The sequence below is a fragment of the Ursus americanus genome, chromosome 34 (genome assembly GCF_024610735.1).
Source record: "Ursus americanus isolate L20-20 chromosome 34, mUrsAme1.1.p, whole genome shotgun sequence".
NCBI classification, from domain to species: Eukaryota; Metazoa; Chordata; class Mammalia; order Carnivora; family Ursidae; genus Ursus; species Ursus americanus.
Window position 1 is genome coordinate 26,600,324 of NC_142160.1, and position 27,532 is coordinate 26,627,855.

A 27,532-nucleotide genomic window follows, 5' to 3' on the forward strand; every position below is an offset into this window, starting at 1 on the left:
TTTTTTTTTAGAAAAAGAAAGAATATGTTTATTTCTCCCCATCCACTCAAAATACGCGCTCAGTGGCATTACTGAGATAGCAAGGCAGCGCCAGGCTCTACGCGGCATTTGATGGTGAAAATACCCATGCTTTTTATTTCTGCGGTCTAGGAATGTGTGATGCACGGTCAGGAAGGCGTAGCACCCTGTGAGACGGAAGGTCCAGATAAATGGCAATTCTTTTTGGTGTGGGCAAGACCCGTTCTTCATTTGGCAGCGTGCTTCTTATAGATCTCCAGGAACTCCTTCACGTCTTCAGGCGACCCCAAGATCACTGGCGCCCTCTGGTGGATGTCAGTGGGAACAACGTCCAGCACAGCTTCCTTCCCTGTGGTGGCCAGTCCTCCCGCCTTCTCCATGATGTAGGCCATGGGGTTACATTCGTATAGCAGTCTCAACTGGAAAAAAGAGCCACGAGCAGCAAGCTCACACCAGCAATATTACACAGAAAAGGGAGGCATTCTTTAGCAAACTAGTACAGAGCTGGTGGGAGTTTCCAAGGTAACTGATACTCTCCCTTTCCTTCTGTGAGGTTCTAATAGTCCTCTTAAGACCTAATGGTTAATTTAACCATTTGGTTAAATTAAGCCATTCCTCCAGCCACAGCCAGCAACAGATTGCCTGATGCGGGTGAGACAGACCACCTGGACTCAGGACTGAATGACATTTTGGCAGAACTGATGGTTCCCTTCTCTTTATAGCACGGAAACTGGACCTAATGAGTGACTCCGTGTGTTTTGGATGGAGCTTTGCCTATTCTGAAAGCATTAAACGTCCGTGGTACTGTCTGGCTGCAGACATCTGGAAAGCAGACTGGCTCCTCCAAACAGTATAATATTGTTTGCAATCCTGTACACATTCCTTTTACAATTCTCTGAAGGCTTCGGGGTTGGGATTTAGTATGTTATACATCTTGGCATTGACTTTTAAATATTAACTTTTTTATTGTCTGCATTTTCATGCAGTCTGCCTATTGAGCAGACAGCTCCTTGCAGGTGTTTCCTGGCTGTATTTGCATACAGGTGTCATGGCCATATTTGCAAAATAGAAAAAAAAAAGGAGGAACCTCAATATTCTTGTTAAGAAACCATTGTTTGAGGCATTAAAGAAAAGTGCTGTCCAGTAGGCTAATCACACGGGCTGGGTTGCCTGAGGAGGCAATGGCAAGAGTAGTGTTTTAAGTGCAGTGAACTGGACACCACCGGCTCTAAACAGGGATCTGAACGTATCTGGAACATACCCATTTCTATCTATCTTACGGGGATTATTGTTCCCATTCCTTCTCCCACATCTGGCGGGGGGAGAAAAAGACTATCTGTTGGGGAAGGCAAAGGGACAATATTTGGGAAGGAAAGACATTGTCACGGTGCAGAAGAGAACTGGGCTGTCCCTTAGCCAGTCTAAGCAAGGACAGCCCCCCGCTCCCCAGCCCCGCGTGTGTGTGCGTGCGCACACACACACACACGCACACACACGGCTTTGGGACACTGTGGGCATTAGACCAGTGCAGTCGGTAGCAACGGCTCACCCGAAAGCTCTAGGTTTCCCCAGAGATTCTTTCCTTCCCTAGGAAGGTATCCTTCATTTTCCAAGCAGCCCATGTCAGCTCATCAGTTATTTCTATTTTAGGCCTTTTGAAAGCAATTTCAAATGAAACCTCTATTTGGATACATATCTGATTTTCTGCCTTCATAATGAAGGGGAACGGTTTCATTTCACATTGTGAATGGCATTCATCTTGCCCAAGCCACCCACTGGAAGCACCCATCCTGACCTAACACTGTTACTCATCTTCAGCGATGGAAGGGCTCCCCCGAGACCACTTGGAGCCGCTGTCACCTGGCTGTAACTAAGACAGCCTTCAATCTAGGGCAGAATGTGCCGCAGACATCCTCAGCATCGTACTACAGAGCAGAACAGCAACGTAACAGCTACTGTCATCTCTCTCTCTTCCTAAATCCAATCCCCCGGGCTGCAAATGGAATCCACTGCTTCTCAACCACTTTTCAGGGGATTTGATCACCTTTCCGTTGGGGCTCTTCTTGTTAGCAGGGTACAGGAAGATCCCTCCATAGACCAGGGTCCGGTGCACATCGGCCACCATGGAGCCCACGTACCTGGCACCATAAGGGGCTGTGTTATCCTGCAAGGTTAAGACCAACAATTAGGGTTGTGGAATGGAAAGAGTTCTGTGTCCTCTCTGCTCATGTGGTTCAACGATCACTTAATGAGCACCTACGAGGTGCGTGTTTGGAGCTGTGCTAGGAAACATGATGAAAATCTCAAGCCCCGGGAGCAGAAACAGACAGCCTCTTATGCATCTCATCAGAGGGTCAAATTACCTGCAGAGGCCCCAAGGAGGGCGTGGTTGATTCTGACCACGGGGTTGGGACAGGCATCACAAAATTGTACGTTTCAGCAGAACCTTGCAGGCTCAGGAGGACTTTGCCAAGCTAAGGAGCCGGGCAAGGGGAGTGCAAACTGCCCGAGCAAAGCATGCAACCCAGAGAGACAGATGCCGTCTACCTGGGGCCTGCGGAGGAAGCCGGGGCACTGCATGTGTGCGGGGTTCAGCGGGTGGGAGGGCAACGCAGGGTAAGGTGGAAGGAGAGAGAAGAAAGCTGGGAGAGCGAGCCTGGGGCCAGCTCGGAGGCCCTGAATGCCATCCTATCAAGATCTGGGTTTTCTCATCACACAGCAGCTTTCAACAGCCTTGCAGAGTGTGACAAAATTGGATATTCCTCCACAGAACCAGCTCTGTAAACAGGCGTTATCTTTGTATTCGGTACAAAGATGGTACCAAGATGGACACTCGTGATGTTGAGATGGCCGACAGAAATCCATCAGCCACAGAAGTGAAATGTTTTACTGCCCTGAGCTCATTCATCTGGCTGACTTTATTATCCTGATTTAACGGACCCTCGGACTTTGACATGAGGGCAGGAGTTCCAGTCCCCAGTCCGAACCTCACCATGGGGTCAGTGCACAGTGGAATCCAAGCCCCTGCCATCCTTGCCACCTTTAGCCTGCAGGGTAAATCATGAACCAACAGATTTGTGCCCAACTCAGGGGCCCTTCCCCAGAGCCCTCACTTACCGGGGGGAACTTCTTCCTCTGGACGTACTCAGTGACGGCAGGGTCGAACTCCCTGGCATAGCCCTCATTGAGGCTGTAGATGTTCCCTTTCTTTTTGATTTTCACATCTTTGTCCACCAAAATGAACTCTCCAATGGCCTGGGAAACAGGAAGGAGACGGAGAGCTGATGAGTGGCCTCCTCAAAGCCCGTGTGAGGGCTGATGGGCTGGGCTGTGCCGGGGCTCCTGAGTCTGGGGGCACAGGGTGCTTCTCCAGGCCCCGGGACACACTGTCCCCGGCCTGCCGCTCCAGGAATTGCGAACAGGACCAGGGAAGAGCCAGTGAATGAAAAGGAAACAGGAAGAGAAATGAGGCTGCCGCAGATGTTGTCAGGGGATCGAAACTTTTGACTTGGCTTTCACATGGTTTCAGTAAAACACAGAAAACAGGCAAAAGCAGGGAGGGCAGAAATACGTACAACAGCAGCAAAACCTGAGGGAGAGTAAGAACTGTGTATCCATTCATGCGGAATTTAAGAAACAAATGAGCAAAGGGAAAAAAAGAGAGAGCGACAAACCAAGAAACAGACTCTTTACATATAGAAAACGAACTGCTGGTTACCAGAGGGGAGGGGGGCAGGGGGTGGGGCAATCCTCATCATGATGAGAAAATAATAATAAAGTAAGATAAAAAATAAACAAACAGCTGTGCCCCCCCCCAGTGGGGGGGAGAGGAAATGTGTGTCCAAAGCAATATGCAATTTTGCAAAAAAAAAAAAAAAAAAAAAAAAAGGAAGGAAAAATGTGTTGGTGCAGCCAGGAGGTGGGGTATGAGGAGAGGAGGGCACCGAGTTACACCGGTGTGCTCAGGGATGCTCTGGGCTTTCCATTTCTGCCTTGATGACATTTCCCTTCTGTGGGCTGCCACAGAAGAGAAGAGAATCCTGAGTCTGGACTCACAGCGTCTGTAACCCCAGGTGCTTTGGCTCGCTGATCTGCAAAACGTTTCTCAGAACTCGGTCCTGCCACCAAGATCTGGGGCTGAGTTGATGCCTTTAGGGCTGAGGTGCTTTAGAGGAAATTGGAAAGTGGAGAGAAGTGTCACCTAACTTCAGTTGTTCTGGACTGAGGATTGATTGGGGCTCCCACGTGTCCTGAGAAGAGGGTGACTCTGGTCGGGAGGGGGCTGCTCCCTGGAGGCAGGAGGTTAAGAAGAAAGGAGGTGCCCATACACCTCGCCCCAGCCACTCACCCCCATCGCAGAGTGGTTCCTGCAGGTAGGACAGTGACCTAGAAAGGCAGGAAGAGAGGGAGGGACAGAAGGAGGAATAGGAGAGCAGGCAGGAGGACAGAGGAGGGGAACGAGAAAGAGAGACTGGAATTAACAGTGGTCACTGAAAGCTTTCACGTGAGTGATTCTTTTCTTTCTTTTACTCTTTGTGTGTGTGTGTGTGTGTGTGTGTGTGTGTGTGTGTGTGTGTTTCCAAAAATTCTGACCACAATTCCGTAGAAACGTTCTTTTATAATCAGAAAACTAACTAGATATCATTACAGAAGTCTTGGAAACCAAGCCCTGCTTCCCGGACGCCCTGCCCTGGCACCTGGCCAGAGCGTCCGAGACGTGACCGAGGAAAGTCTCCTGCACACGAGACGAGAGCCCGAGAGCCTTCTGAGAGTGCAAGCCCGCTGGAAACGCACACTCGGCTGCCTCCGTCTTTTGAGCCGAAACCGCCAGCCAAAATGAAAAGGAAGCGCTCAGGGGGTCCGAGATTCACCCCCACCGGCAGCGCCGAGCAGGGGCTTAATGAGAAGGTGGCCCCAGCAGGGGGACTATCACAGCAGACCCGCTGGTCTTCCCAGCAGCGAGGGGCCACGACATCCCGGGGTGACAAAAGCCTACCAAATACACAGAAACTGAGACACCGGTCTACGACCTGGAAACAAGAAAGATCTCATTTTTTCTACACGTTCATCAACTCAATGGTAACGGAGAAGTCACTAGAAGAACGTCTGGGGAAGCAGTACATCTCTGGCAGACTTCAGTGATTGCAGAAACTGTACCCGGGGCTCAGGGTGAACTTTGCTCTGGCTCTGCCACTATTTTCCCCTGAGGTCGCCCCATTTGGAGACTTAATCGAGTGTTGTTCTCCTACCCTTGTTTATTTATTAAGCGCTGGTACTTCCAAGGAGCCAAAGTCCAGTTGTGCAAGAGTGCAGGGGGCCAAAGCAGCCTACGTTCTCACTGCTATGATCTGCCATGCACACAGAGCCCAGGGCCGCACCGGGAGCTCCCCGTCTCCCGCCCGATTCCAGCCGGCTGTGCGTACCCTGGGTTCAGCGTGGCCCCAGAACGCACCGAATCAATCAAGTCTCATTACTGTCACAGGAGGACAAGTTTAAAACTAAAAGGTATTTACAACCCAATTCTTTTCCTTTTGGGGCCCTGGATCAAGTTCACGATCAACGTGCCCACCTACTGCATTCTAGAGTCAACGGTGGGCCGGGCTGGGCCGAACAGTCAAAGAGATTTCTTGCCACAATTCATCGGCTTCGCTGGAACTGTCATCTACCTGAATAAGTAACTCCAATTAATAAACATGTGCAAGAAATTATCCATAAACTCAAGCTGTTAATCAGTATTTTTCATGGCACCTTGGGCTCCTCTCCACCAAGTAGCTTTTCTCTCTGAAGTAGAATGAGGACTTACCTTCATTTCATTATTTTCTCCTTAAGTTTATCGAAGCCTTATGGAAACTGCGAGCGTTGAGAGCGCTCACCTGTGTACGCACAACATGAAATGGATTTGGTAGCTAAGTCTGGAACAATGCAATCCATTGCATCAGCTGGGACACCCTCTCACCTCTGCAGAACAAGCGAGGCATGGACACAGTGGGTGGCAAAGAGACCATCTACAGGCCCATCTGGTCCCTGAATGTGTTTCAGTTGGCTAGCACGTATGTTTTACAAATCTAGAAATATTACATTTTTTTAATCCAGTGTTTCTTGAGACATTGGAAGCATTGGCAAGACTGGGCCCCTATTTCTGAATACTAACAGTTGCTAGACCGCTCCAGCTTACCCCCAACCCCACCATTGCCCTTGGCCTTCCTTCCCCAGTATACCTCACTCATTTATATGGCCTGTCTGGACTCAGTGGGTATTTGAGTCAGTTGAATAATGTCTGTTCTGAAGAATTAATCTTGGAACAAAGACTCCCTCTTATGCTCTGGAATATTATTATTACGTATTATTACTTCTCACCTCAGTAATCTTCTCACGACATACGCATGGTCCCTCCATCTCCCTCACCCCCTTGCCCACTCCATCATCTCTGGCTCTCTGTGGGCCTCACTTCCTACCTCTACATACCTCCTCTCTCACCCTCTCATACAAATAACAGACCCTTGCAGAAGGTCACCAGCCAAGCACCCAATCTCCCACAGGGTCTCTCACCGGGTCCAGCATGAAGCAGTTGACGCCATTCACCATGGCCAGGACCAACATGGTGGCACTGCCGTACAGGGCATAGCCAGCAGCTATCAGGTTCCTGCCTGGCTGCAAAGCATCCTTCTCAGAAGGCTCATCAGTTGAACTCTGGGACAAGAAAGAAAACGAAACAATACTTTTTGTTTTGTTTCTTTTTTCCAGTTCAGTCGTTAGCAAGATGCATTATCAAGGTGCGCTCTCCTAATGCAACAGGGCATCTTCCCAAAGGGGCCTTCCTCCACGCATCAATATCCTGATTATATTACCACGGCAGCCTCCCCCCCCCCCCCCGCCCCACCGTACCACAGATTTCCTGCATCTGGATCCTTCTTTCTAATCAGGGTCCTCCTCCAATTTTACTAATTTGATATTCCCTCATTTCCCCATTATCACTTTCAAAAAAGAGCATGCCTTCTTGCCAGCTCCCACTAATTTAATCTTATTATAGGCATCAACGTCTTCCACCTGCCTACTCCATCTTTATTTAAACGTATTAAGACTGGGCTGCAGGACCGCTAGTCTGGCGAGGAAATCAATTTTATGAGTTCTTGCCAGTTGTGGCACGTGCCTCAGTGGGCACTCACGCGTCCAAGCAATTCTCAGAAATGTGGGAACCTGGATATCTCTCCGGAGTCAGGACAGGGTAGGGCAGTTGCTTTCCATTTTTTTCACCACCCCCACAATAAAAAAGTACACGTACACCACAAACCAGTACCAACACACACACCCATGTACATACAACTACACAAACTGAACTAAGCAATGCTTAGAACGTAATATGCACTCTCATCTTTCCTATTTTGTTTCATTAAAAACAGCCCAGTGGGTCATGTGACCATAGCTTGATACTAAGGAAGGCGACACGTTAAGGGGATGGCTCCTCCCCAACGTTAACTGATGAAGGTAATGATATTCTTTCTTAACACTTGGCTTCTTCGCTCCTCAAACCAACCCCCGAACTCTCTCAGCTTTAATACTCTCTATTTGAATTTAAACAGAAATGAAAATGGGCAACTTCCGCCAATATCATTTTAACTTCCGCAACCAGGGATTCCAGTAGGTAGAAGTAAGTACGGGCATCGGTATCACAACGCTGGTGACGGAGGTCATCCCAGCAAAAACATTCCTGGTGATTTTTTTTCCTGAACTTTTGAAAGTGTGGTCCAGAGACCACGGGCATCAGAATCACCTGGGATGCTTATAAAAATGCATAACCTGGGTGGCCCAGGCTTACTAGGCCAGACTTCCTAAGGGGGAGGGTGTTCCCGAGAATCTGCATTTTATTGTGCGCCATACGTGACTCTTGCACTAAATTTATGTAAACGGAAGAGTCGTAAGGGCATTTCTCTCCTTTTCCCCCTCATCCCCACTCCTTGTGTTTAATAAACGGTTTTTGCATAGGTGGCTGGCTGGCTGGTTGGTTGGGTTAGGTCAAGTTATTTGATTTAGTTTGCTTTGTGTTCACAGAAGAGTGCACTGCATCTGAACAGACTAAACATACATCAAAAATTTGAGCTGTTTTCCTAACTCCAAATTTTACCAATGCCCAGCCTTAAAGAACCAGCTTCCTTCAAAGCCAGTACATAGGGGAGGACACAGGCCTCCAACTATCCTCTATCACAACTACTTAACCCTGCCAGGGCCGTGAGAGATCAGACCAGCACCATGTAGACAAATGAGTTGACTGGGAGCCACTGAAGACTTGGAATGATCACTTCTCCACTAAGAAAAATCCCTCAGAGATCCACCTCACCCAGAACCATCCACGCCTGCCTGTGCCAAGGGTGCAAGAGTAAACAGCCTTCCTGAAATGTTGTCACCTAATACTCAATTCTGACTTCCGTATTGTAAGAAACTGTAACATCGTCCATGAGCCACACACTCTCAAAGAGAGAATCATGCCATGGTATCATGGATGAGGAGGAATCCTTTCCTAGCCAGATCTTTCTAATGCATGAATTCCTTCCTTCAAACCCCAGCAGGGAAGACCTCTGCTGTAGTGATCCATCAGATTCTCATGCAGGTGCTCACGGATCGACTGAGTCACATAAAGCCCTTGGCAAAATCAGAAGCTTCTAGACCCTACCTTTCTCTGCCTATCCCAGGCCACAACCTGCTGGAGGTACTGGTCTGTCTTATTCCCCACCACCTCATAAGGGGTATAGAGGGAGACACCATGGATTCTGGAGACTTGAGGTGGTAGAGAAAATCTGGTGGATGTAGGGATAAGCTGTCATGTCACCAAATGGTCTTTCCTCAAGAGGGGTGGCCAACCCTCCTTGGAAGGGCTCCTAGAGCATTCGGGGGGAGGGGGGGCCGTAACTCAGCCAATATCGTTCACCTACCACCGCGCTAGGCAACTAGCCTACAAAAAATATTAAGATGAGGTCCCTGCCCTCAAGAGAGTTTTGAAGATGGGTTGGTTTTGCGTGGCCAGCATCCACCACCCTTCTGCTGGGAACTGCACGTTAATCTCCTTAGGATGCTGCTTCCCTTGCCTCAGCTCTCGGGTGGGCACATGACCCGGCCTGGCCAACCAAATCATTGCATGCCTCAGGCCATAGTGATTGGCTATGGGATGGCCACGTGACCTCAGCCACGCCAATCAGATCCCCTGAAATGACATTCCTCTTGGAATGGAAAAGAGGCTTGCGTCTTCCGCTTGACTTATTGAGAGGGCTGGGCACCGGTCTCCTACCAGAGATCTCCTACCAGAGAGGAGGAACGTAGGAGAGAGAAAGGGGAAGTGCCTCCTGGTTGCATGGTCTGAGTCCCTGTATGCAGCAGCACCTGAAGCAAATCTATCCGTTGGGCTACTTACGAAAACCAATCATTTTTTTCCCCCTTCTTTCCCTTCCTCCCTCCCTCCCTCCCTCTTTTTCATTCCTTTCTTAAGTTAAAGTTCTGATACTGTCCACTGAATATTAATACACAAAACAAGTAATATTAATAGCTAATACTTATCAAGCACTTTTTATGTGCCAGGTACTATTTTCAGGGCATTATTTCTAACTTTCAGTATCTCCCCTTTACAGATAAGGAAGCAAGAGGCACAGAGTTACGTTGCCCGAGGTCCCATAGAATTTTAAGTGTCAATGTCAGGAAGCTACATTCCATATGGTTATTAATTAATGTGGTTACTGATTAATAACTCTAAGTCTCCCGGTGCTCAGTTAAAGGACTTGAACTGGATCCTGAAACTGCTAGAGCACTTTTGAAACTACGTGTTTAGTTGTGGGGACTGGATTTTTTTAAGGCATGTTGCAAATTAAAATATGTCCAGTATAGGGTGGCCACACTAGAGAGAGGTCTAAAATCTTCTCATATGAAAGACGTTTAGCTTAAAAAAGTACTTTTTTTAAAGGAAGAGAAGGCAGGGCAGGAAAGCCATTTCCAAACACGTTAAAACAAACAAACACACACCTTTTCGGATGCTCTAAGAGGCCAAATGAGCAGTAGGGAGATATGTTGATTCAATATGTGGACAAACATTCTAACCATGATGGTCATTCAACCTCAGGAGAATTCTCCCCCTTCTGGGTGCCTCCACGGTAGGAACCTTCTGGGACACTGGACCATGTGCCCTTTGAGATACCTTTGGAACCTGTTTCCAGGCACCACGTGGGCAAGGCCTGATCACCGTTGCCAGGTTCAGTTACAAATCCTGTGCCCCATGGAGATGACTCCTAGCCCAGAACTATGGCTGCAGAAAGCAGGAAATGTGTCATTTGAAGCATCAGACACGTCGATGTTTATGCCCCATAAGCCCTCAAATAGTTTCAAATTATCAATAAGATGTTTAAAAACTGCAATGGCATAAAGGTGGGTGTCACACTCATTTTTTTCAGGCTTTTCAGAGGGACCACTTCAGGTTTCTTAAGAAGAGCATGGACACTTGCTGAGTTTTAGCATTCGTTCACTCAAGCCGCTATTGCAAGCTGGTTTGATTGCTTTAGCTGATAGCTGGCTCTGGCTCTCGGTTTTCTAGGGATTTTTCTTTCCTTAAAAGCATCTTTATGGAGGGGGCTGAAGTGGAGACTGGGGCCGGCCAGAGGTTTGGTTAAGTCGTTAGCCAGGAGGCTTCCCTCATAGGAAGCATCTCGCTAGGAACCTCTCTTGCACTACTATGCATTTGGTATTTTGTAGGGAAAATTACCTCCCTCTATGTCTATCACAGAAAGGGTATGTTTGATGGTCTGGCCTGGAACATAGCTGAGTTGTTCCCTTTGCCTTTTTGTTATGGGCATTAGAACCTTCTATTACTCAAACTGTGTGGATCTCCCTCTCAGCCAAGACAGAAGAGCAAAATCCATTCCAATGATGAAAGAAAAGCATCCCGTGGTGGTCTGTGTGTTTGGAAGGGGATTACGTGCAATACTAGGCAATAAGTCACTCTGAGAAATAAGGTACGAATTGCGGTCTTGCGTCTCACGCTGTGGCCTCTGTCTCCTGAACAGCAGAGCTGGGAGGAAACTCAGAAGCCAGCCGACTAAGCCGCGTCATCCACTGTGATGAAGAAACGGGCTCCGGCTCAACCACGTCTGTGAGGTTTTATTTCTAAAATACACAAGGGCTAAAGCCAAGATGACGTATTTTAGATTTCATAATGTTAACAATGGGCTCATGGGTATTCATTCTATTTTTCACTTGTCTGCGTACTTGGGTTGGCCCACAACATACACGCACGCACACGCACAAAGAAAAAGGCAGCTCACACAGGTGAGAAAGTTTTGTTTAAAAAAAAAAGTATTGGGGCGCCTGGGTGGCACAGCGGTTAAGCGTCTGCCTTCGGCTCAGGGCGTGATCCTGGCGTTATGGGATCAAGCCCCACATCAGGCTCCTCTGCTATGAGCCTGCTTCTTCCTCTCCCACTCCCCCTGCTTGTGTTCCCTCTCGCTGGCTGTCTCTATCTCTGTCAAATAAATAAATAAATTCTTTAAAAAAAAAAAAAAGTATTGACTTGGAGCACATGCCAGTTTCAACTGTGTAAATACGCCCCATAGTTTATTTCAAGCTACCAACATGACATCACTGAAAGCAGAGGCTGGGAAGAGGTGTGCATGGTTAGCCTTTGGGCAGGAGTCCAGGTCCCCAAACTGCACCAGTGCACAGCCAACTCCCCGCAAAGGACAGACAGTAAACATCCAAGGCTTTACCATCACCGTCTCTATCACAACTCCCGCACCTGCCAGTGCAGCTCAGTATCAGCCAAGGGCAATAGGTAAACAAATGAGCTGACCATATGCCGTTAGAACTTTATTTATAGACAGTGAAAATTACATTTATTATATGAATGTCATGGGCCATAAAATATTAAGTCTTTAGGCTTTTTTTTTTCAGCCACTTAAAAATGCAAAAGGGGTATTTTCTGCTCCCAGGCCGTACAAATTAGACAATGAGCTGGATTTGGCCCCAGGGAGTTTCGGTTTGCAGACCCGTTTCAGAGGACTTAAGAGACAATTTTGATACAAATAATCATTTGTTATACTCATAATTCTCAGTTCACATAATATGATCACTGTATCTATACTGTCTCTTATTTTTACTCTCATTTTCCATCATAAGAAAAAGATAAAGTCAAAAAAGTGAAATGTCCGTCTCTTCCCACTCGTGTTTTACTCTATTTCCTTTTAAACCTCCAAGCTAACAACTTAACCAAACCCTTTATTTATTTTTTTTTTTTTTTAAGATTTTATTTATTTATTTGACAGAGAGAGAGACAGTCAGCGAGAGAGGGAACACAAGCAGGGGGAGTGGGAGAGGAAGAAGCAGGCTCATAGCAGAAGAGCCTGATGTGGGGCTCGATCCCAGATCGCCGGGATCACGCCCTGAGCCGAAGGCAGACGCTTAACCACTGTGCCACCCAGGCGCCCCTTAACCAAACCCTTTAAACGATCTTTATGGATCGTCAGCAAGCGGTTAAGGCTGGAAAAGTCAGAACCTGAGATATAAACCTATTTCAAGCCTCCGAGTTTCAAGACATACGTTCTGGCTGCTCTACCAATAGCGAAACAGTATGGATGTCAGCCTGGACTTTTTATCTCAATATTACGTTTTACCTTTTTGTAGATGCCGAAAATTGTTCCAATGGACGCAAGGCAGTCAATATTGGAAGATCCATCGAGGGGATCAAAACAGACCACATATTTACCCTGGGCCAAAAAAAAGGAAGAAAAAAGGAAACAGAACTTTACTTTTAAAGTTTTAACAAAACAAAGACTATACACTAAGGATCTAGGAGAAAGTTCAGGAAATGGGAGTCGGATTCATACTGTGTCATGGAAGGTGGGAGGAGGCATACAGAATGATATCCCAAAGGGTCATTAGGCAGAGAAAACATAACTTAGAATAGCAGGTCTAGGGGCGCCTGGGTGGCACAGCGGTTAAGCGTCTGCCTTCGGCTCAGGGCGTGATCCCGGAGTTATGGGATCGAGCCCCACATCAGGCTCCTCTGCTATGAGCCTGCTTCTTCCTCTCCCACTCCCCCTGCTTGTGTTCCCTCTCTCGCTGGCTGTCTCTATCTCTGTCGAATAAATAAATAAAATCTTTAAAAAAAAAAAAAGAATAGCAGGTCTAGATGAAGATGAAGAAAATACAGAAAAATGAGTCATTAATTGCCTACACTGTTGATATAGATGAATCGTAATTTTGGTTTGAGTTTCTTGACAGCCAAAGGAAAAAAAGAAACAAGGCTAGTCACTACTTTCTCTTTATTCACAAAGAAAAAAAGTAACAATTCCTTAGCTGAAGCAAAGGTAGCATTAAGATCTATTAAAAAAAACAACTTCTCATGCAGGTCTTACAGATGACAGGAGGTTGCAGGGCACAGAGTTCCCAACAACAGCCCTACAGCGATTCCTAAACGGCATCCCTCTGTCGTGGTGGGACTACCAAAACCTCATTCTACAAACCGGATTTGCAGTGGTGTGCTGGAGCTGGTTTCTATAGGGGCCCAAAGGCTAACCATGCACACCTCTTCCCAGACTGCTTTCAGTGATGTCATGTTGGTAGCTTGAAATAAACTATGGGGCGTATTTACACAGTTGAAACTGGCATGTGCTGCAAGTCAATACTTTTTTTTTTTTTAAACAAAGCGCATGCGCGGGATTGGGGGGGGAGGGGAAGGGCAAAGGGAGAGGGGAAGCATCTTAAGCAGGCTCCACACTCAGCACAGACCCTGATGCAGGGCTCCATCTCACAACCCAGAGATCATGACCTGAAGAATCAGGAGTCCGATGCCTAGCTGACTAAGCCACCCAGGCGCCCCAGAGATTTTTTTTTTTCTTTTAAGAGAGAGTTAACCAGTATACCACTGGGGATTTTCCATCTCCAGATTAGCCACTTTAAGATGTGGTTTTTAAATGTTCTGCATCAAATTAAGAGGTTTCTCTGATTCCCTGACCTATTGCTCTTAACAAATCACCCCGGCCCATGCAGAGGAAACTGTCATCTGGAAAACAGAAACATGCCTATTACCAAGGCACATTATAGTCAGGGAAGTTTGGGGTAACTGATAGAGGATATTGAACACAAAATTCAATCCACATGCCTGAAACTGCCAACTACCCTGAGAAGCCCAGCAGAGAAAAACATGAACTTTGAATCATGAAGTGGTATTTTAGGAATGATGTAAAACAAGCTGATCAGATGTGGCCCCCCATCCCTCTTATGAAGTCAAGACTGGATCAGGCAACCTCTTTAAATTCATCTTCCAAATGCTTTTTTTCTAATGCTACTCCTTCCTGTCCCCAATTCATCTCAAACAGGGAAAGCTGGTGAGCCCTTACATATAACTGCATATCACATCTCAAACTTTTTTTTTAATCATCTAATTGTCGTTCTTCAAAAGCTGGCTACTCTTTCACTCTCTTTCAACAATTTACTGTTGAGCCCCTACAAGCTGCCTGGTACTGTGCAGGATGCTAGGACACAGGAAGGAATATAATCCATCTCTGCCTTCAAGAAGCGATCCAAATTAATGGGATCCCAACAGATTATAATGCATACATCAACCATAGGAACTGAGAGCAATTTAGACTGGCAGGGAAGGTGAGTGGGAAGGTTGGTGATTTGGTGGGTGGAGACCAAGAAAAAAGAGGTAGTTAACAGAAGCCAGACTTTGAAGAACCTGGAACATGAGAACAAAAATTTAGGGGTGGGGATGAGTAGGAGTCCATCTGAATCTCTGATGCATGACTACATGGGTGGGGGGGAATGATGGCATGAACTGTGGTGGTGGCGTGGACAGCAGAAGATTGACTTAAGCCACGGTAGTTAAGGCGGAATTGATGAAATGCTAACTGCTGGGGAAGGATATAGGATGATTCCCAGGACTCCAGCTTGCAGGAGCAGGTGGAGTCCTTTATAAAGCTAGGAAGACCGTTACACTGAACCCCCCTTCGGCAGAAATGCAGACCTACCCTTTTCTCGGGCTCTACTATAATGGCGTGCTTATCTTCTTCTGACACAAGAACACAGGTGGCAAAGGACGACTTTAACATGTTAATAACCAGGTCATTGGAGAGGACATCCAGCTTCTTCACCTGGTCACCGGTCACATTGGTGGAGCCAGCAATCCCATAGCTAGAAGGAAGAAAAGTCACAACAATATAAGCCATGACCAACAGAATATACCAACACACCTATGACCCCACTGAACGCAGGTGTCCAGCAGGATTTAGGGGAAGACGACACATGGTTTGGGAGAAACAAAACAAGAAGAATGGTCATCCCCTAGACTGACTCCTAATGAGGAGCAAATATTCACCCGTCCAGTACCTGTCAAGTGCCCAGCACACCTTTGTGGTTAAATCCATGTTTCTCGACCTTTCTTTAATGGTCTCTTCAAGATGACTTTTTTTCCCCAATCACACTCCTCCAAGACATTTTAATTCTAACCCCACAAATACAGTGTGTATCTGTACTTTATGTATTAAAAAGACTGATTTTTTTTTCACTTCCCCCCAAAACCAGTTTCGCCTCTGAATGCACAGTTAGCACACGATCGATCAGCTGAGAGGCCCAGCACGCAGGGAAAACTTCTGGGTAAGAGGGAGCCCGAGATGGGAGCTAAGCCAAGGGATGCTAGGATTTTAGAGCTGAAGAGTTCCTAAGAGACCATACAGACTGGCCCATACAGACTGGCCCCACCCCCTCATTTGAGAGAGGAGGGGGCTCATTCGCGACACCGACGGGCCTGTGTGAGAAGCTGGCTCCCACCCGGGGCCAGGCCAGTCTGGCTGGCACGCCCCTGCCCCGGGCAGGAGTCCTCCGTCTCTACCGTACTTCAAGGCACCTGTAAGGCAGCCGCGGCAGAACTGGCAGAACGGAGAGGCCTGTGCACACTGCAGCCTCGTTTGAGAGAACGAGCAAGAGGCAGGTTGTCCCAGCTGGCCGAACAGGACACGGAGAGGGGAACCGTTGCAGAGAAAGGAAGCACAGGCCGAGAGCAGACGCGGGGTGCAGGAAGGGGAGGCGGGAGGTGGGAGCCACCGCCCAACAGCTGAAGCCACCAAGGAGGGGGCTGCCAGTGGCCTTGGCGGAGGCTGCCAGGAGCACGGGCCTGGAACTGGCAGTCACGACCGCCCTGCAAACGCGTCTTCTCTCGACAGACAGAATCACTTGTCTCTGGCTGAACATAACTGAGCCACACCAGGGACTGTCCCAACCCAAACGCCTGGCCTGACTGGCTCCAGAAGGTAACCCCGACTTCCCAGCCAGCCCACCTCCAGTGTCGCCTCCACGCCATTCCCTTGCCCCCCCCCCCCCCCCCGGAGACAGCATCTCGTCCTGCCAGCCCTCGGCCCACTGCTCCCCTTCCCACCAGGCCGCTCCTCGTTCGTGAGTCCAAGACCACGGGATGTCCCACACTTGCAGCTGTAGCCCGGTCCTCTTCCCACATCGTCTCTTCCTCACCTCAACTGTGAGGCCGATGCTGGTGGAGAAAGAAGGCAGCCGAATTCTGGGTGGAACGAGAGGGCTTGGCAGGGCCACCAACCCAAATACATCTCCCTCGCTGGCCCCACAGGCCCTACCTGTCGCTCCTTCCTCACCTGAGATGTCCTCACTGAAAGCCATTACTAGTTCAGGCAGGCGAACAGGCTACTAGAAAGGAACCTGAGCTTCCTGACAGGGACCTGGTTCAGACCTCACCTCTGCGAGTCACCTGTCCTCTGTGTCTCCTTTGGTGCATGTGCCCACTGAAGGCAATAATACTTTGTATGGTGCTAGAAGGTTCCATGAGGTGAGACATGCAACAGGCTTAGCACAGCCCTTGGCATCTAATAGGTGAGAAAAGCTGAATTACCGTGTTTGCTCTCTCAAGGGAGCCCTTGTTAGGGATCTGAACCTGCTGTGGGAGGGGAGGGAGGGAGGGTCTCGAGACCTCCAGGCTTCATCCGCCATCACGTGAGCATGGCTGGTTTATCCTTCACTCCCATGAGGAAGACAGAGGGTATGTTTCCTTCACTGTGTCCCAGCTTCCAGCACATAGTAGGCCCTCGATAAATACTTGCTGCATGAATGAACGGCATTCACTGAGGAAAGCAAAAACCTACGTCTGAAGGAATGAATGTAGGAGCAATCGCCTCTCAAAGTCATTCCACGCCCTGGAGTGCCGGCGGAGCCACTGGCACAGTCCCCAGAGGGGTAGGCCTATGGAGACAATGCCACAGAAAGGCCCTTGTCTCACCTGCTCAGGTACCTCCAGCAAGACGGGTGAAGAGGAGTCAGGCCACGGTCCCTTTTCCTCAAGGGCTTCCTAGAGGCCTGTGTGACTGCTCCTTCATTTCCCAGTACTTATCAGCCCAACAACTGTTCTCAGTGCTGGGGTTTCAGCGCCGAGCAGGACAGAGGAGATCCTTGCCCTCACAGAGCTTGTATTATAGTGAGTGAGACAAACACGCAAGCACTTTGGAAGGGTCGAGACCACCAGGTGGGTTCCTCACGGCTGTTCCAGGGTTCTGAGCTCCCGCTGTGGGTCACAGACGGTGGCACCACCTGTCTGTAACGGGAGTCGAACGCACCATGTCACACACTGCGGGATGAACACTGTGGAGACACTCGCTACACCGGGCACCAAGATAACCGTCTTCCCTACCACACTACTGCAGATCGTGGGCCACTTCTCCTGTTCCAGCTCCCTGCAAGGGCCCTCCTCTGTTTTAACCAGAAAGACCCTTTCCCAACCATCCCCCAGTTGCTTGTGAAGCATAAAAACAAAAACAAAAACAAAAAATGGAGACAGAATATTCTGGGCCACTCAAAATTAAAGTTCAGGTACTTTACAACTTTCCTAGGACATCTTGTGGGAGGGTTTCCCCCGGTGAGACCCGGTGGTAAGAAAGTCTTAAAGGCAAAGTGACAGTAAGGTATAATCAGGGTTCAGAGAATGTTTCCAGACCGCCATGTCCATAGCAATTACAACCAAGTTTATATCCTATCACTGGGTATTCCTTGCATTTTGTCTTAGCACATGAAGTTAGCGGTGACTCCTGTTTGTCCCACTGCCCTGCATTACTCGGCTCAGGGATGACGAGCCAGGCCAGGTGAATGCTCAGTCAGCCTTCTCCAACATGCCACGGGATGGCCCCTCAGAAGAGCTGCAAGGTGTCCCTGAGGGAACACGTTTCCACAGCTCAGTGAAAAGCCAGATGCTGGCAAGACTCCTCCAACTCTGACAGAGGAGAAAAGCCTTCAGAAATATCCTCCAGGGGGGCGCCTGGGTGGCGCAGTCGTTAAACGTCTGCCTTCAGCTCAGGGCGTGATCCTGGCGTTCTGGGATCGAGTCCCACATCAGGCTCCTCTGCTGGAAGCCTGCTTCTTCTGCTCCCACTCCCCCTGCTTGTGTTCCCTCTCTCGCTGGCTGTCTCTCTCTGTCAAATAAATAAATAAAATCTTAAAAAAAAAAAAAAAAGAAAAAGAAATATCCTCCAGGAACTAATTAGCTGAAGAGCGTGTGGAGTTTATTTTCTCCCCAAGTTTTCAGAAACCCCCTCGAAACAAGAAACAAATTTCTGCAATCTCATCTGTCATCATTACTCAAAGGCCCCAAGGATAGGTGACAGAGAGGCTTCAGTGTGTATTCCCATGACCACAAGGAGAAAGCAGTGTCACCTACATACAGAATTGGCAGCACATACGGACCTTGGCTTCTGGTGGGGCGGCCCGTGCCTCTGCCTGGCCACCTGAACTAGGGCTTGCAAAACAGATCAACCCAGTTCCCTAAACGGGAATTCTAGGCAGACTCCAGGATTGCCCAGCAGAGGCGGGAAGCCTGGCCTGGTTTAGAAGCAACTTTTGAGCCAGCTATTGTGAACAGGAGGGCACGGCGCCAACCACCCTTTCACACACCACCAGGCTCTTTCTCAGATCGGTTCCCAATGTGCTGTTCCCTGGGGCCAGAATCAGGCAGCAACTGAGGCTGCAGGGATATGGGGAAACCATCACACAACTGTCCAAAAAGCCTTCCAGAGGCCAACTATGCCTTACAATCAGCGGAGAAAGAGACAAGCCAAAGGGCGAAAGAAATGGGTTGACTCCAGCAAGCTGTAAACCTCTAGGCTAAGCTCCCCCCTCCACCCCACCCAGAGTAGGACCCAGTAGCAGTTGGGCACTGATCATGCTGAGACAGAGACATTCGTTTTGACTGAGCTGGTGACTGGATCCGCCAGGAAGCTTTTCCTAAATTCAAGTTATCCCAGAGGGAAAGGGAACATCACTGGCTTTACTCCATGGGCTGGGACTCTAGCCTGAAGTCCAAATCCTAGCTCTGTCACATGCTAAGCAAGCCTGGGAAAGCCACTTAGCATCTCTCACCTTTGGTTCGTTTGTAAAATAGGAATTAAGTGTTTCTACTTCGTAGTATATGGGGGAGGCAGGGCTTAGAACAGAGCCTGGCATATATAGGCAAGTGAGCAAGAAGTGTTATCGTTCCATTCCCATCCCTGATTTTCCTTGGCAATAACACAACCATGCTGAGAAGCAAGGTGGGTCCTAGCAAGAACACCACATCAGACACCTTTCCCTCTGACTGATTATATATCCAGGTGTCTCAACTCCCTAATGGATTTTTCTGCTTCCGGATTTTCTAAGGATGAGGGTTAGTCCACTGACGCAGCTGGCTCCCAGGGACCAAACGGCAGCCGTGTTGTTCTCAACAGAGCCCCACAGGCGTCCACTAAGTAAACTTTGGTTGATGAAGGGGGAGGGGGAAACCGCGACCTCTATAAACCAGTTCGGCAGGCAACTTCTGGAAGTCACCCAGGGCAGAACCTCGTCACAGGTGAACTGGCAACAAAGGAAAGTGCTTGAAGTTTGCATTTGACCAGAGTCCTACTGGGAATAGTTTATTTCATTTGAAATGCCAGACATTTCACTTCATTTTTATTCAAATTAGTTGGCTTGGCAGTCCAAGCAGTTCAAGGGTGGAAAGCATCCTGTGAGGGGTTGAGCCCTTTTGATCGTTCCTTTTTAAACCCCTGGAGACACAAGAGTTCTCTTCCTGGAGGTTGGGAGCAAAAACCATTTTGAAGAGCTGCTACTTACAGTATGTCTTCTCTCCTTCCTACTGTAAACCTCACCGAAAATTTGAGAAAGCTATGTCGCTTTAACTCATACAATAGGGAACTCCTATATGAATAATCCTTTAATTCATATAAAAGGATAGGTTAAATTTGGCCAATTATTTTAAAAGCCTTAGAAATTTGGCTTAAATATTAGCATTGTGTTTCAAATTTGCACAAGATTTCTAGAATGGACGAGCCATAAAGTTGGTGATTTAAGATGATCAGGGGAAAGCCACCTTTAGCAAGATTTCTGAAGACACAAGGGTTGGAGGCAGGGCTGCTCTCAGGGTTAGCATTTCCTCCCGGTGTCGGCAGGGCAGCGTGAAGCAGACAACACACTACACACCACGCGAAAAGAACCAAGTGAACGACCTCATCTTCAGACACCCAACCGAAGAGAAAGGAAGGCAGCTTCTTATTTAATCCTTATCACGAAAGTCGAAGGTAACATGACCTGTTATTGATTGATTCCGAGGTAAATGACCAACTGTTCACCCAGACAGAAATATCCAAGGGTCAGAGCAGAAATTTCTTGGAGATGCCAACCAGAGCAAGTTTCAAAGGTCACAGATCCCCACCTTTGCTTGTGTTCATTCCAGCCCAAGTGGGCAACAGATGCCCTGGGGCGGGCTGCGCTTCCGGTGTGGAACGGAAGTTACAGGTCACTCTGTGGTAATATGGAGAAGATAATGCAAGAACTATAAAAGAAATCAGATAAAGTTCCAAGGGTTTAATGTCATAAGCTCCGTAAATTGAAAATAAACACGTTACCTGATCTGTAATTCCAAAATTAAAACGGAAGTGATAATTTTCTTCCATTCAACAACTACGACCCCATATATAAAAGCAACTTTTCTGGACACCACGTGGAGCAGTGGAGCAGATTTCCTGTCATCAATCTGACGGTGCAACACTGCTTTTATGTATCACGTTCTATCCCGGAATACATGCCTGCAGATGTACAGGGATGTGAGGGGTCAACTACTAAGGATTAAAAAGCAACACAGAAAGATGTATCAATTTACAGAGATATATATAATCATCATCTTCAGCCTAGGAAAATGACGATATCGGCACCTGCTGAATGAACTCCGGACTTCCTCACAGAACTCTCTGATGTTGAAAAAGTGCTCTCCACCTTACAAGTGGGGAATCCGGGGTTCAGAGCTATTACATCAATTGCCAAAATCCTCACAGAAGTTCAATGGCAGAGCCAGGACTCTAAGCCCAGCTCCACTGCTCCCCAAAATGTGCTCTGAAGCCCTGCCATGTTCCTGTTCTACGAAATCCGGTCCTGATTTTCTTCTCCTCTTCCTCTCTGCCTCAGGGCAAGGGTGCCAAAATCCAGTGTCCAGATCTTGGCCCTAATTCTGCATGGCCCATGCGACTGCCGGCTGGCTGGAGGACACCTCCAACTGGAGAGCCCTCCAACACCTCAAGTTCAACGTTTCCAAAATATTGGGATGGTCTTGTCATCCATTCCCAGCCTCTCAAACCAGCTTCCGCTTTGGAATTCTATTTTTCGTTTTTTGTTTTGCTTCGTGTTTTAATGGTATGGCCCTGCTCTCAAGTGCTAGAATCTGCTCTTTGAGAACCTTACTGTCCTTCTCACTCAGTCCACACTCAAGACTTCCCCCAGGCTCTCTCTTCCCCCCAGCCCCCCCCTCCAGTGCTTTCCTCACTCCCCACCCTCAGTGGGCTCTTCCCATGTTTCAGCTTTCTGTCTCCCAATTCTGTACTTCCAGACATATGCTCCCCAGATTAGCCCCAATCATACCACTGACCTACTCAAAAACTTGTACTCACTCCCTTTTGCATACCCCCCAAAATATATTCACCCCCGCCACTGGAGTCTCCCCAATGCACTCGCAATTTCACATCCACAAACACCCTCCCACCATGTGTCCCATGCTTGAGTCAAACTGAATGAGCACATTTTCCAGAAATATTTTCCCACCCTTTACTTTTTCTTGCACAACTGCCCAGCTCAAAACGCACTTCAGCCATCAGGCCTTAGGACCGTTGCCCACTGCCAGTGCTCATCTCCATGTCCCACAACCCTTTGCATCCAACCACATTGTATTTTGGTGCCTCTATGAAAGCACCTTGCAGGATCTCTATTGTGTGTGGTTTTTTTTTTTTTAAGATTTTATTTACTTGACAGAGAGAGAGACAGCGAGCGAGAGAGGGAACACAAGCAGGGGGAGTGGGAGAGGAAGAAGCAGGCTCCCAGCAGAGGAGCCTGATGTGGGGCTCAATCCCAGCACGCCAGGATCACGCCCTGAGCTGAAGGCAGACGCTTAACAACTGAGCCACCCAGGCGCCCCCTCTATTGTGTTTTAAAACTAATTCCATACTTGTCTACAGCGTAAGCTGTTTTTCTCATTTCTCAATCTCTTCTAGAATTCTGTACATTGTGGGTGTTCACCACATTTGTTGAATTAAACAGAACCAGTGAATTCTTCAAGCAGTGATTTGGAAACATGTACAAAGGAAAGTCAACTCCACATGCCTAAAGCAAAAGCCTAAGCCACTGGAGAACCACTTTCTCCCAAAGGTGTGAAAACAAAGACAGGAGCAAACACTTCAATTCGAACCATGAATTCATCAGACCCACTTCCAGGCTGCTGACTGCTCTCCTGGGAGAGAAAATGCTGGTTGCGCCTTGTACGGACTGCATCCCTTCCCTCTGGGGAGTGGGTAGAGGGGAGGCAGAAGTGCACAAGGAAGGCTTCGAGAACAGGTTTCCTTAGAATGCAGTGGCTTCTTGAAGTACAATTCTTAATTCGCATCAAAAATAAAATAGGTGAGATTTACAGTTGGGATGACTTTTGAAAAATAAAGTCAAGACACACGGGGCATAGACAGTCCCAGCCTGGGCAACAGGCCCACTCACCTCATCTCCCCGGCCCTCAGCTACAAAGAAGGCCTGTGACTGAGTGACTTCTGAGTCTTTCAGCTTAAAATTCTATGATTCTATGAATGTCATATTAACCACAAGGAAACTGGCTACAACAGCAACTGCTGGTTGACAGTGAGAGTGAGAGAGCGAGCGAGCGAGGATGGTACAGGTTCTACTCTTAAACTCCTGATGTGTCCCTGGTGAGACATCACGGCTGAGCTCCGTAAGCTGGTTCCTGTGAGGTTGTTCATCTGGGTTCATGCCCTTCCGGGGCAAGCCTTCAGCCTCAACAAGTCACTTGCAGGCACGCTGGCCTTTTCATCCAGGATAGCAAAGCCATTAATGAATGTGATTTGGAGGCCTGGCTTGAGATCTTGTCTTACTGCTGCCTGCCCGGCTGGCTACATGTCATACTGAGATAGCCAAATTCTTATTTTCGCACGGGAGTACAGAAGTGTCCAGATTCTGGGTCATGCCCTGTCAACTACTCACACAACCAGGCATCAACCCCTGTTCCATAGATACGACACTATCTGAAACAAAGATCTGCAAAACGGCCAAACCTAGAGCAAGAGTTAAACAGGTCGCGGCTCGCTGAACACTACACCACAGCTACAAAAGAGGAGGTGGGTTTATACGTCCTGACACTGAAGGATGTTTGTTATATATTACTGAATGATGAAAGCAAAGTGCAGAAGAATACAATAAGTCTGACGCCAATTGCTTGCTATTTACATATAGGCCTACGTAAATACATATCCATGTATAAATTCACGGGAGTATAAAGGACTAGCTGGGAAAATTATTAATAGTTGGTACCCCAGGAAATAGATAGGAGGTGGATTTCATTTCTTCCTTTGAGTGGTTTGAACTTTTGCCAAGGAGTGCAGCTTGCTAGGTAGCTTGTAACAGCAGCAGCAGTGTTTTTTAAAAACCTGGTATTTCCAACTATCTAGCCTAAAAATATACGTATTTTATTTAACCAAAATTAGCACCCTTTGTCCAAGTCCCTCTGTGCAAGATCCCAGTATCTGAGGTTACTTAAGAGGTGGTAAAGATACACCTCAGAGCAGATCTTGTGTTTGAGTCTTTTGGGGAGTGGTGAAAGGTTCTGATGCATTTTTTAAATAATACAATGAATGCCAAGCACTCTTTTTAAGCACTCCCTGGTTCTCAAAGGCAAGGAGGCGATGAGAACACCTATACTTGTTGTAAATTAAATCTGAACTAAGATTTTAACTGAGTGTGTTTCAGAGGGCAAAGGCTCCACAGAAATGCATTATTAAGGCGGGGGGGACTCTAAATAAAACAGTAATGGAGCCACCACCTTCCTAACGTACTTGTCCCAATCCCAGTAAGGCCTGTCTCTGCTTGACATCTGAAAATAAATGTCATCAACACTCCTTTCGTAAGAAGTTAGTTCCACCAACCCATGGCGTGGGGCCGAAGCCAAACAGCACCCCGGAATCCAGGTTGTGCGGGTTATACTTTTTCAGAATTCTGCACATTTTTATAGTGTTCCTAAGTGCAGGAAACGTTAGGAAGCAGTGTGGGCAGTCTGAAAACCCAGGGAAGCTTTAGTTAAAGCGAAGACCTGTCTAAATATAAAATACATGTGCACACCAGAATAAACCAAAGGGCATTTGTGTTACTTACAAAAAGCCTCAGAAGAAGGTGCCCACTGAATCCCCATGTCCCATGATTCTTTTGCTACAATGTGATCCACAGACCCCCAGCATCTGCACCACCTACCATAGAACTTCCTAGAAATGCAGAATCTCAGGCCCCACCCCAGACCTCCTGCAGCCCTTTGCACACAAGCACTGCTGCTCCTGAGAGCTCTGGGCGTGCAGGCTTCCTCCCGGCCTGCCTTGGGCTTCCTCTGCTCCTGACGGGACTTGTTTCGGGTCAAGGAGATACTAAATTAGGAACCTGACTTGAGACCCCAATTCCAACGGGAATGAAGGAGACCCCAATTCCAAAGGGAATGAAGGAGGTCAAAGGAAAGAAAGAGAAAGGAAGCACTATCCTGTGTCCTGTGTGAGGCTGAGTTGGGTATGGGAGGCTGGCTAGGTGCTCAGCCTGGCCAGCCAGTTGCACCATGAGGTGGCTAACGGCAGGTGCACAGGCAGGCTGCTCAGCCCAGCAGAGACAGCTACAGGATGAAGGCAGGTGTGAACCGTGAGCCAGGTACCCTGGTGGGGGCACCCCCAAGCTCAAGGGAGGGGGAACCAGGGCTTGGCTGCAGTTGGACAAGCTTTGAGAGGGGGGCTACCAGGGAAAGAGACAGACTCCCATCTGCCAGGCAGGTAGGCTGACAGTAGGAGGGCCAGGGGACCACCCATCAGACTGCCAGGCAGATCCCCAACAGGACAGACAGACAGGACGCGGCCCGATGGCCTGGAGGCCTGACTCACAGGTGCGCAATGCCCGCCTTGCGAACGGCCGTGGAAATGGCTTTAACCGCCGTGCAGAGCGAGTTGAGCAGCTGGGTCATCTCGCCCGTGCCGCGGGCCTTCCTGCCCTCCTCCATGACGAAGCGGGTCAGGGTGACGATATCTGTGTCGAAGGCCGCCTGGTCCGTCATGCTGAGGCCGGGCTGCGACGCGCTGGGAGGCAGGTGCGGGCGGCAGGTGCGGGCAGCGGGACGCGGCGGGAGGACGGAGCAACGAGCACCCGCACGATTCAGAGCCTAACCGGCCAAGGCCAGGTTCCCCAGTGTGTCCCGAGGGAGCCTATAGGCGCGGGTCGCCGCCCCCCCGCCCCCGGGAACACCTCCGCGCCCGGGCCTCCTCCCCCCTCCGGGGGCGGCTCCGCCCACGCCGAGTCCCCCTCCCCCCGGCCCTGGTGACGTCCAGATCCCCGCCGTAGGCTCTGCCTCGGGCCGCCGCCCTACGTCCGCCTCGCCGCCTCCTGTCCCTCGCTGTTGCCCCCCCACGCCTCGGCCCACGGGCCCCGGCATTGCGGAGCGGTACTCAGGGCCACCTGCCCGACCTCCTGCACCCCGACCCCGCCACGGAGGGCCGGCCCTGACCCCTCCCTCCCAGTTGTAAGACGGAAGCTCGGCAGGTTACCGCAGGGCTGCCCGCGCTCCAGCCGGCTCCGGGGTCCCAGCGTCGGGCTTCTTGCCGCCGCCCCCGCGGCTCCCAAGCCCCGTTGCCACCTGCCCTCCGCCAACCTGCGCGGCCTGCCGCCTGGCTCTTCTCACCACCCCCCGGAGAAGTGGATTCCCTGTCCCTCACTGGTCTGATGGCTCATGGCTGGAGCGTTCATTCGGGCCTCTTCTTTTTACGATTCCTAGAATTCCAGAGCTGTTAGAGACCACAGTGTTCAGTGTCTTCGTTTGGCAGAAAAAAACAGTCGCAGACACAGGGAAGTGTCCCCTGAATGTCACCGTGGGGCTAGAGACTCCATAGACCACATCCTGATTTCTTTGTAGCCACAAAGGTGTTGCCTTAAGACGGTTCACACATTGATTCGTGGAAAGTTTACTGACCGCGTGCTATGTGCGGCGCACTGTCCTGTGCTGCGCTGGGGACGGAGCCTGAAGTAAACAGGCAAAACTCCTGCCTTCTTTGACCTTACATCTTAGCAGAGACAATAAAAATCAACCAACCAGAGATTTGTATGTTAGATGAGTGGTAAGAGCTGTAGAGGAAAATGCAATGGGAAATGGGGACAGGGAATGTTGGGGCGAGGGGTTAAAAACTAGAGCAGTGAAGGAAACCCTCACTGAGAAAAAAGGTTCGGAAGCGAAATATTTCCTTAAATACAACCTCTGAAATGTAATGACTACTACTGTGGCCTAGAAACCAGTTACAGCAGCTCCACTCGTGTGACATAAAGCTCCCTTTACGTGTCAGACATTTAGCGCCTGGAGATGTCCGATGAACTAGGACCCTGAAAGTCAGCTCGCCCAATCTAGCCGCCCCCCCCCCCCCCGACAGTGTAATCACTTGGAAAGCAGCCCTGGTAAGCTCGGAAGAGCTCAGGACTGGGGTTAGGCAGGCCAGCTGGATTCCCAGCTCCAGCCTCACTGGCGCACAGACCTCGGCCAGTCACCCAGTCTCTCTCATCCCAGCTTGTCTGGGAAGTGAGACGGGTGTCTAGCTGGGTGTCACGAGCGTGCCATGGATGATATGGGCCGAGCGCTCAGTTCCAAGCCAACACACTGAATACATGCCAGAGACCTCTGTCTGGCTCCGCTGTTGATCCCCGGCACCCTCAGTGATGGCAAGCCCACCAGCTAGAAGGCCAACCAGCCCCCTCAGCCATAGGCCGCTTTACGTGGTGGTCAAGTCAGATGGCCTGGGTCCCAGTCCCCCCTTGCCCCTCACGGGTGGTGTAAGCCTGTGCAAGTTACTAACCTCACTGAGGGACAGTTCACTTGTCTGTAAACTGGGGCTAATGACCGTAGCACCTCACAGGATTCTACACGACGCAGGTGAAGGGCTTCAGAACTGTG

General features: G+C 49.1%; 1 protein-coding gene across 1 annotated transcript; it reads right to left on the minus strand.

Annotated features, from left to right (window-relative positions):
- Positions 1–25,787, minus strand: FBP1 (fructose-bisphosphatase 1). Its single transcript, XM_045780856.2, has 7 exons — positions 25,485–25,787; positions 15,021–15,183; positions 12,660–12,752; positions 6,568–6,708; positions 3,136–3,273; positions 2,063–2,182; positions 1–437 (listed from the first exon to the last, which is right to left on the minus strand). Exons 1-7 carry the CDS (start codon positions 25,652–25,654, stop codon positions 246–248), a joined length of 1,017 nt encoding a protein of 338 aa, XP_045636812.1. The 5' UTR covers positions 25,655–25,787; the 3' UTR covers positions 1–245.
- Positions 25,788–27,532: the final 1,745 nt, after the last annotated feature.

What these genes read in the sequence shown, in the direction of transcription:
- FBP1 (XM_045780856.2), bottom strand. Translation starts at nt 25,654, where the DNA reads ATGACGGACCAGGCGGCCTTCGACACAGATATCGTCACCCTGACCCGC. An exon ending in TTTTCGGCATCTACAAAAAG is followed by an intron (nt 6,709 to 12,659) that starts GTAAAACGTAAT and finishes TTCTTGTCCCAG; the next exon opens with AGTTCAACTGATGAGCCTTC. An exon ending in AGAGGAAGAAGTTCCCCCCG is followed by an intron (nt 2,183 to 3,135) that starts GTAAGTGAGGGC and finishes TTAACCTTGCAG; the next exon opens with GATAACACAGCCCCTTATGG.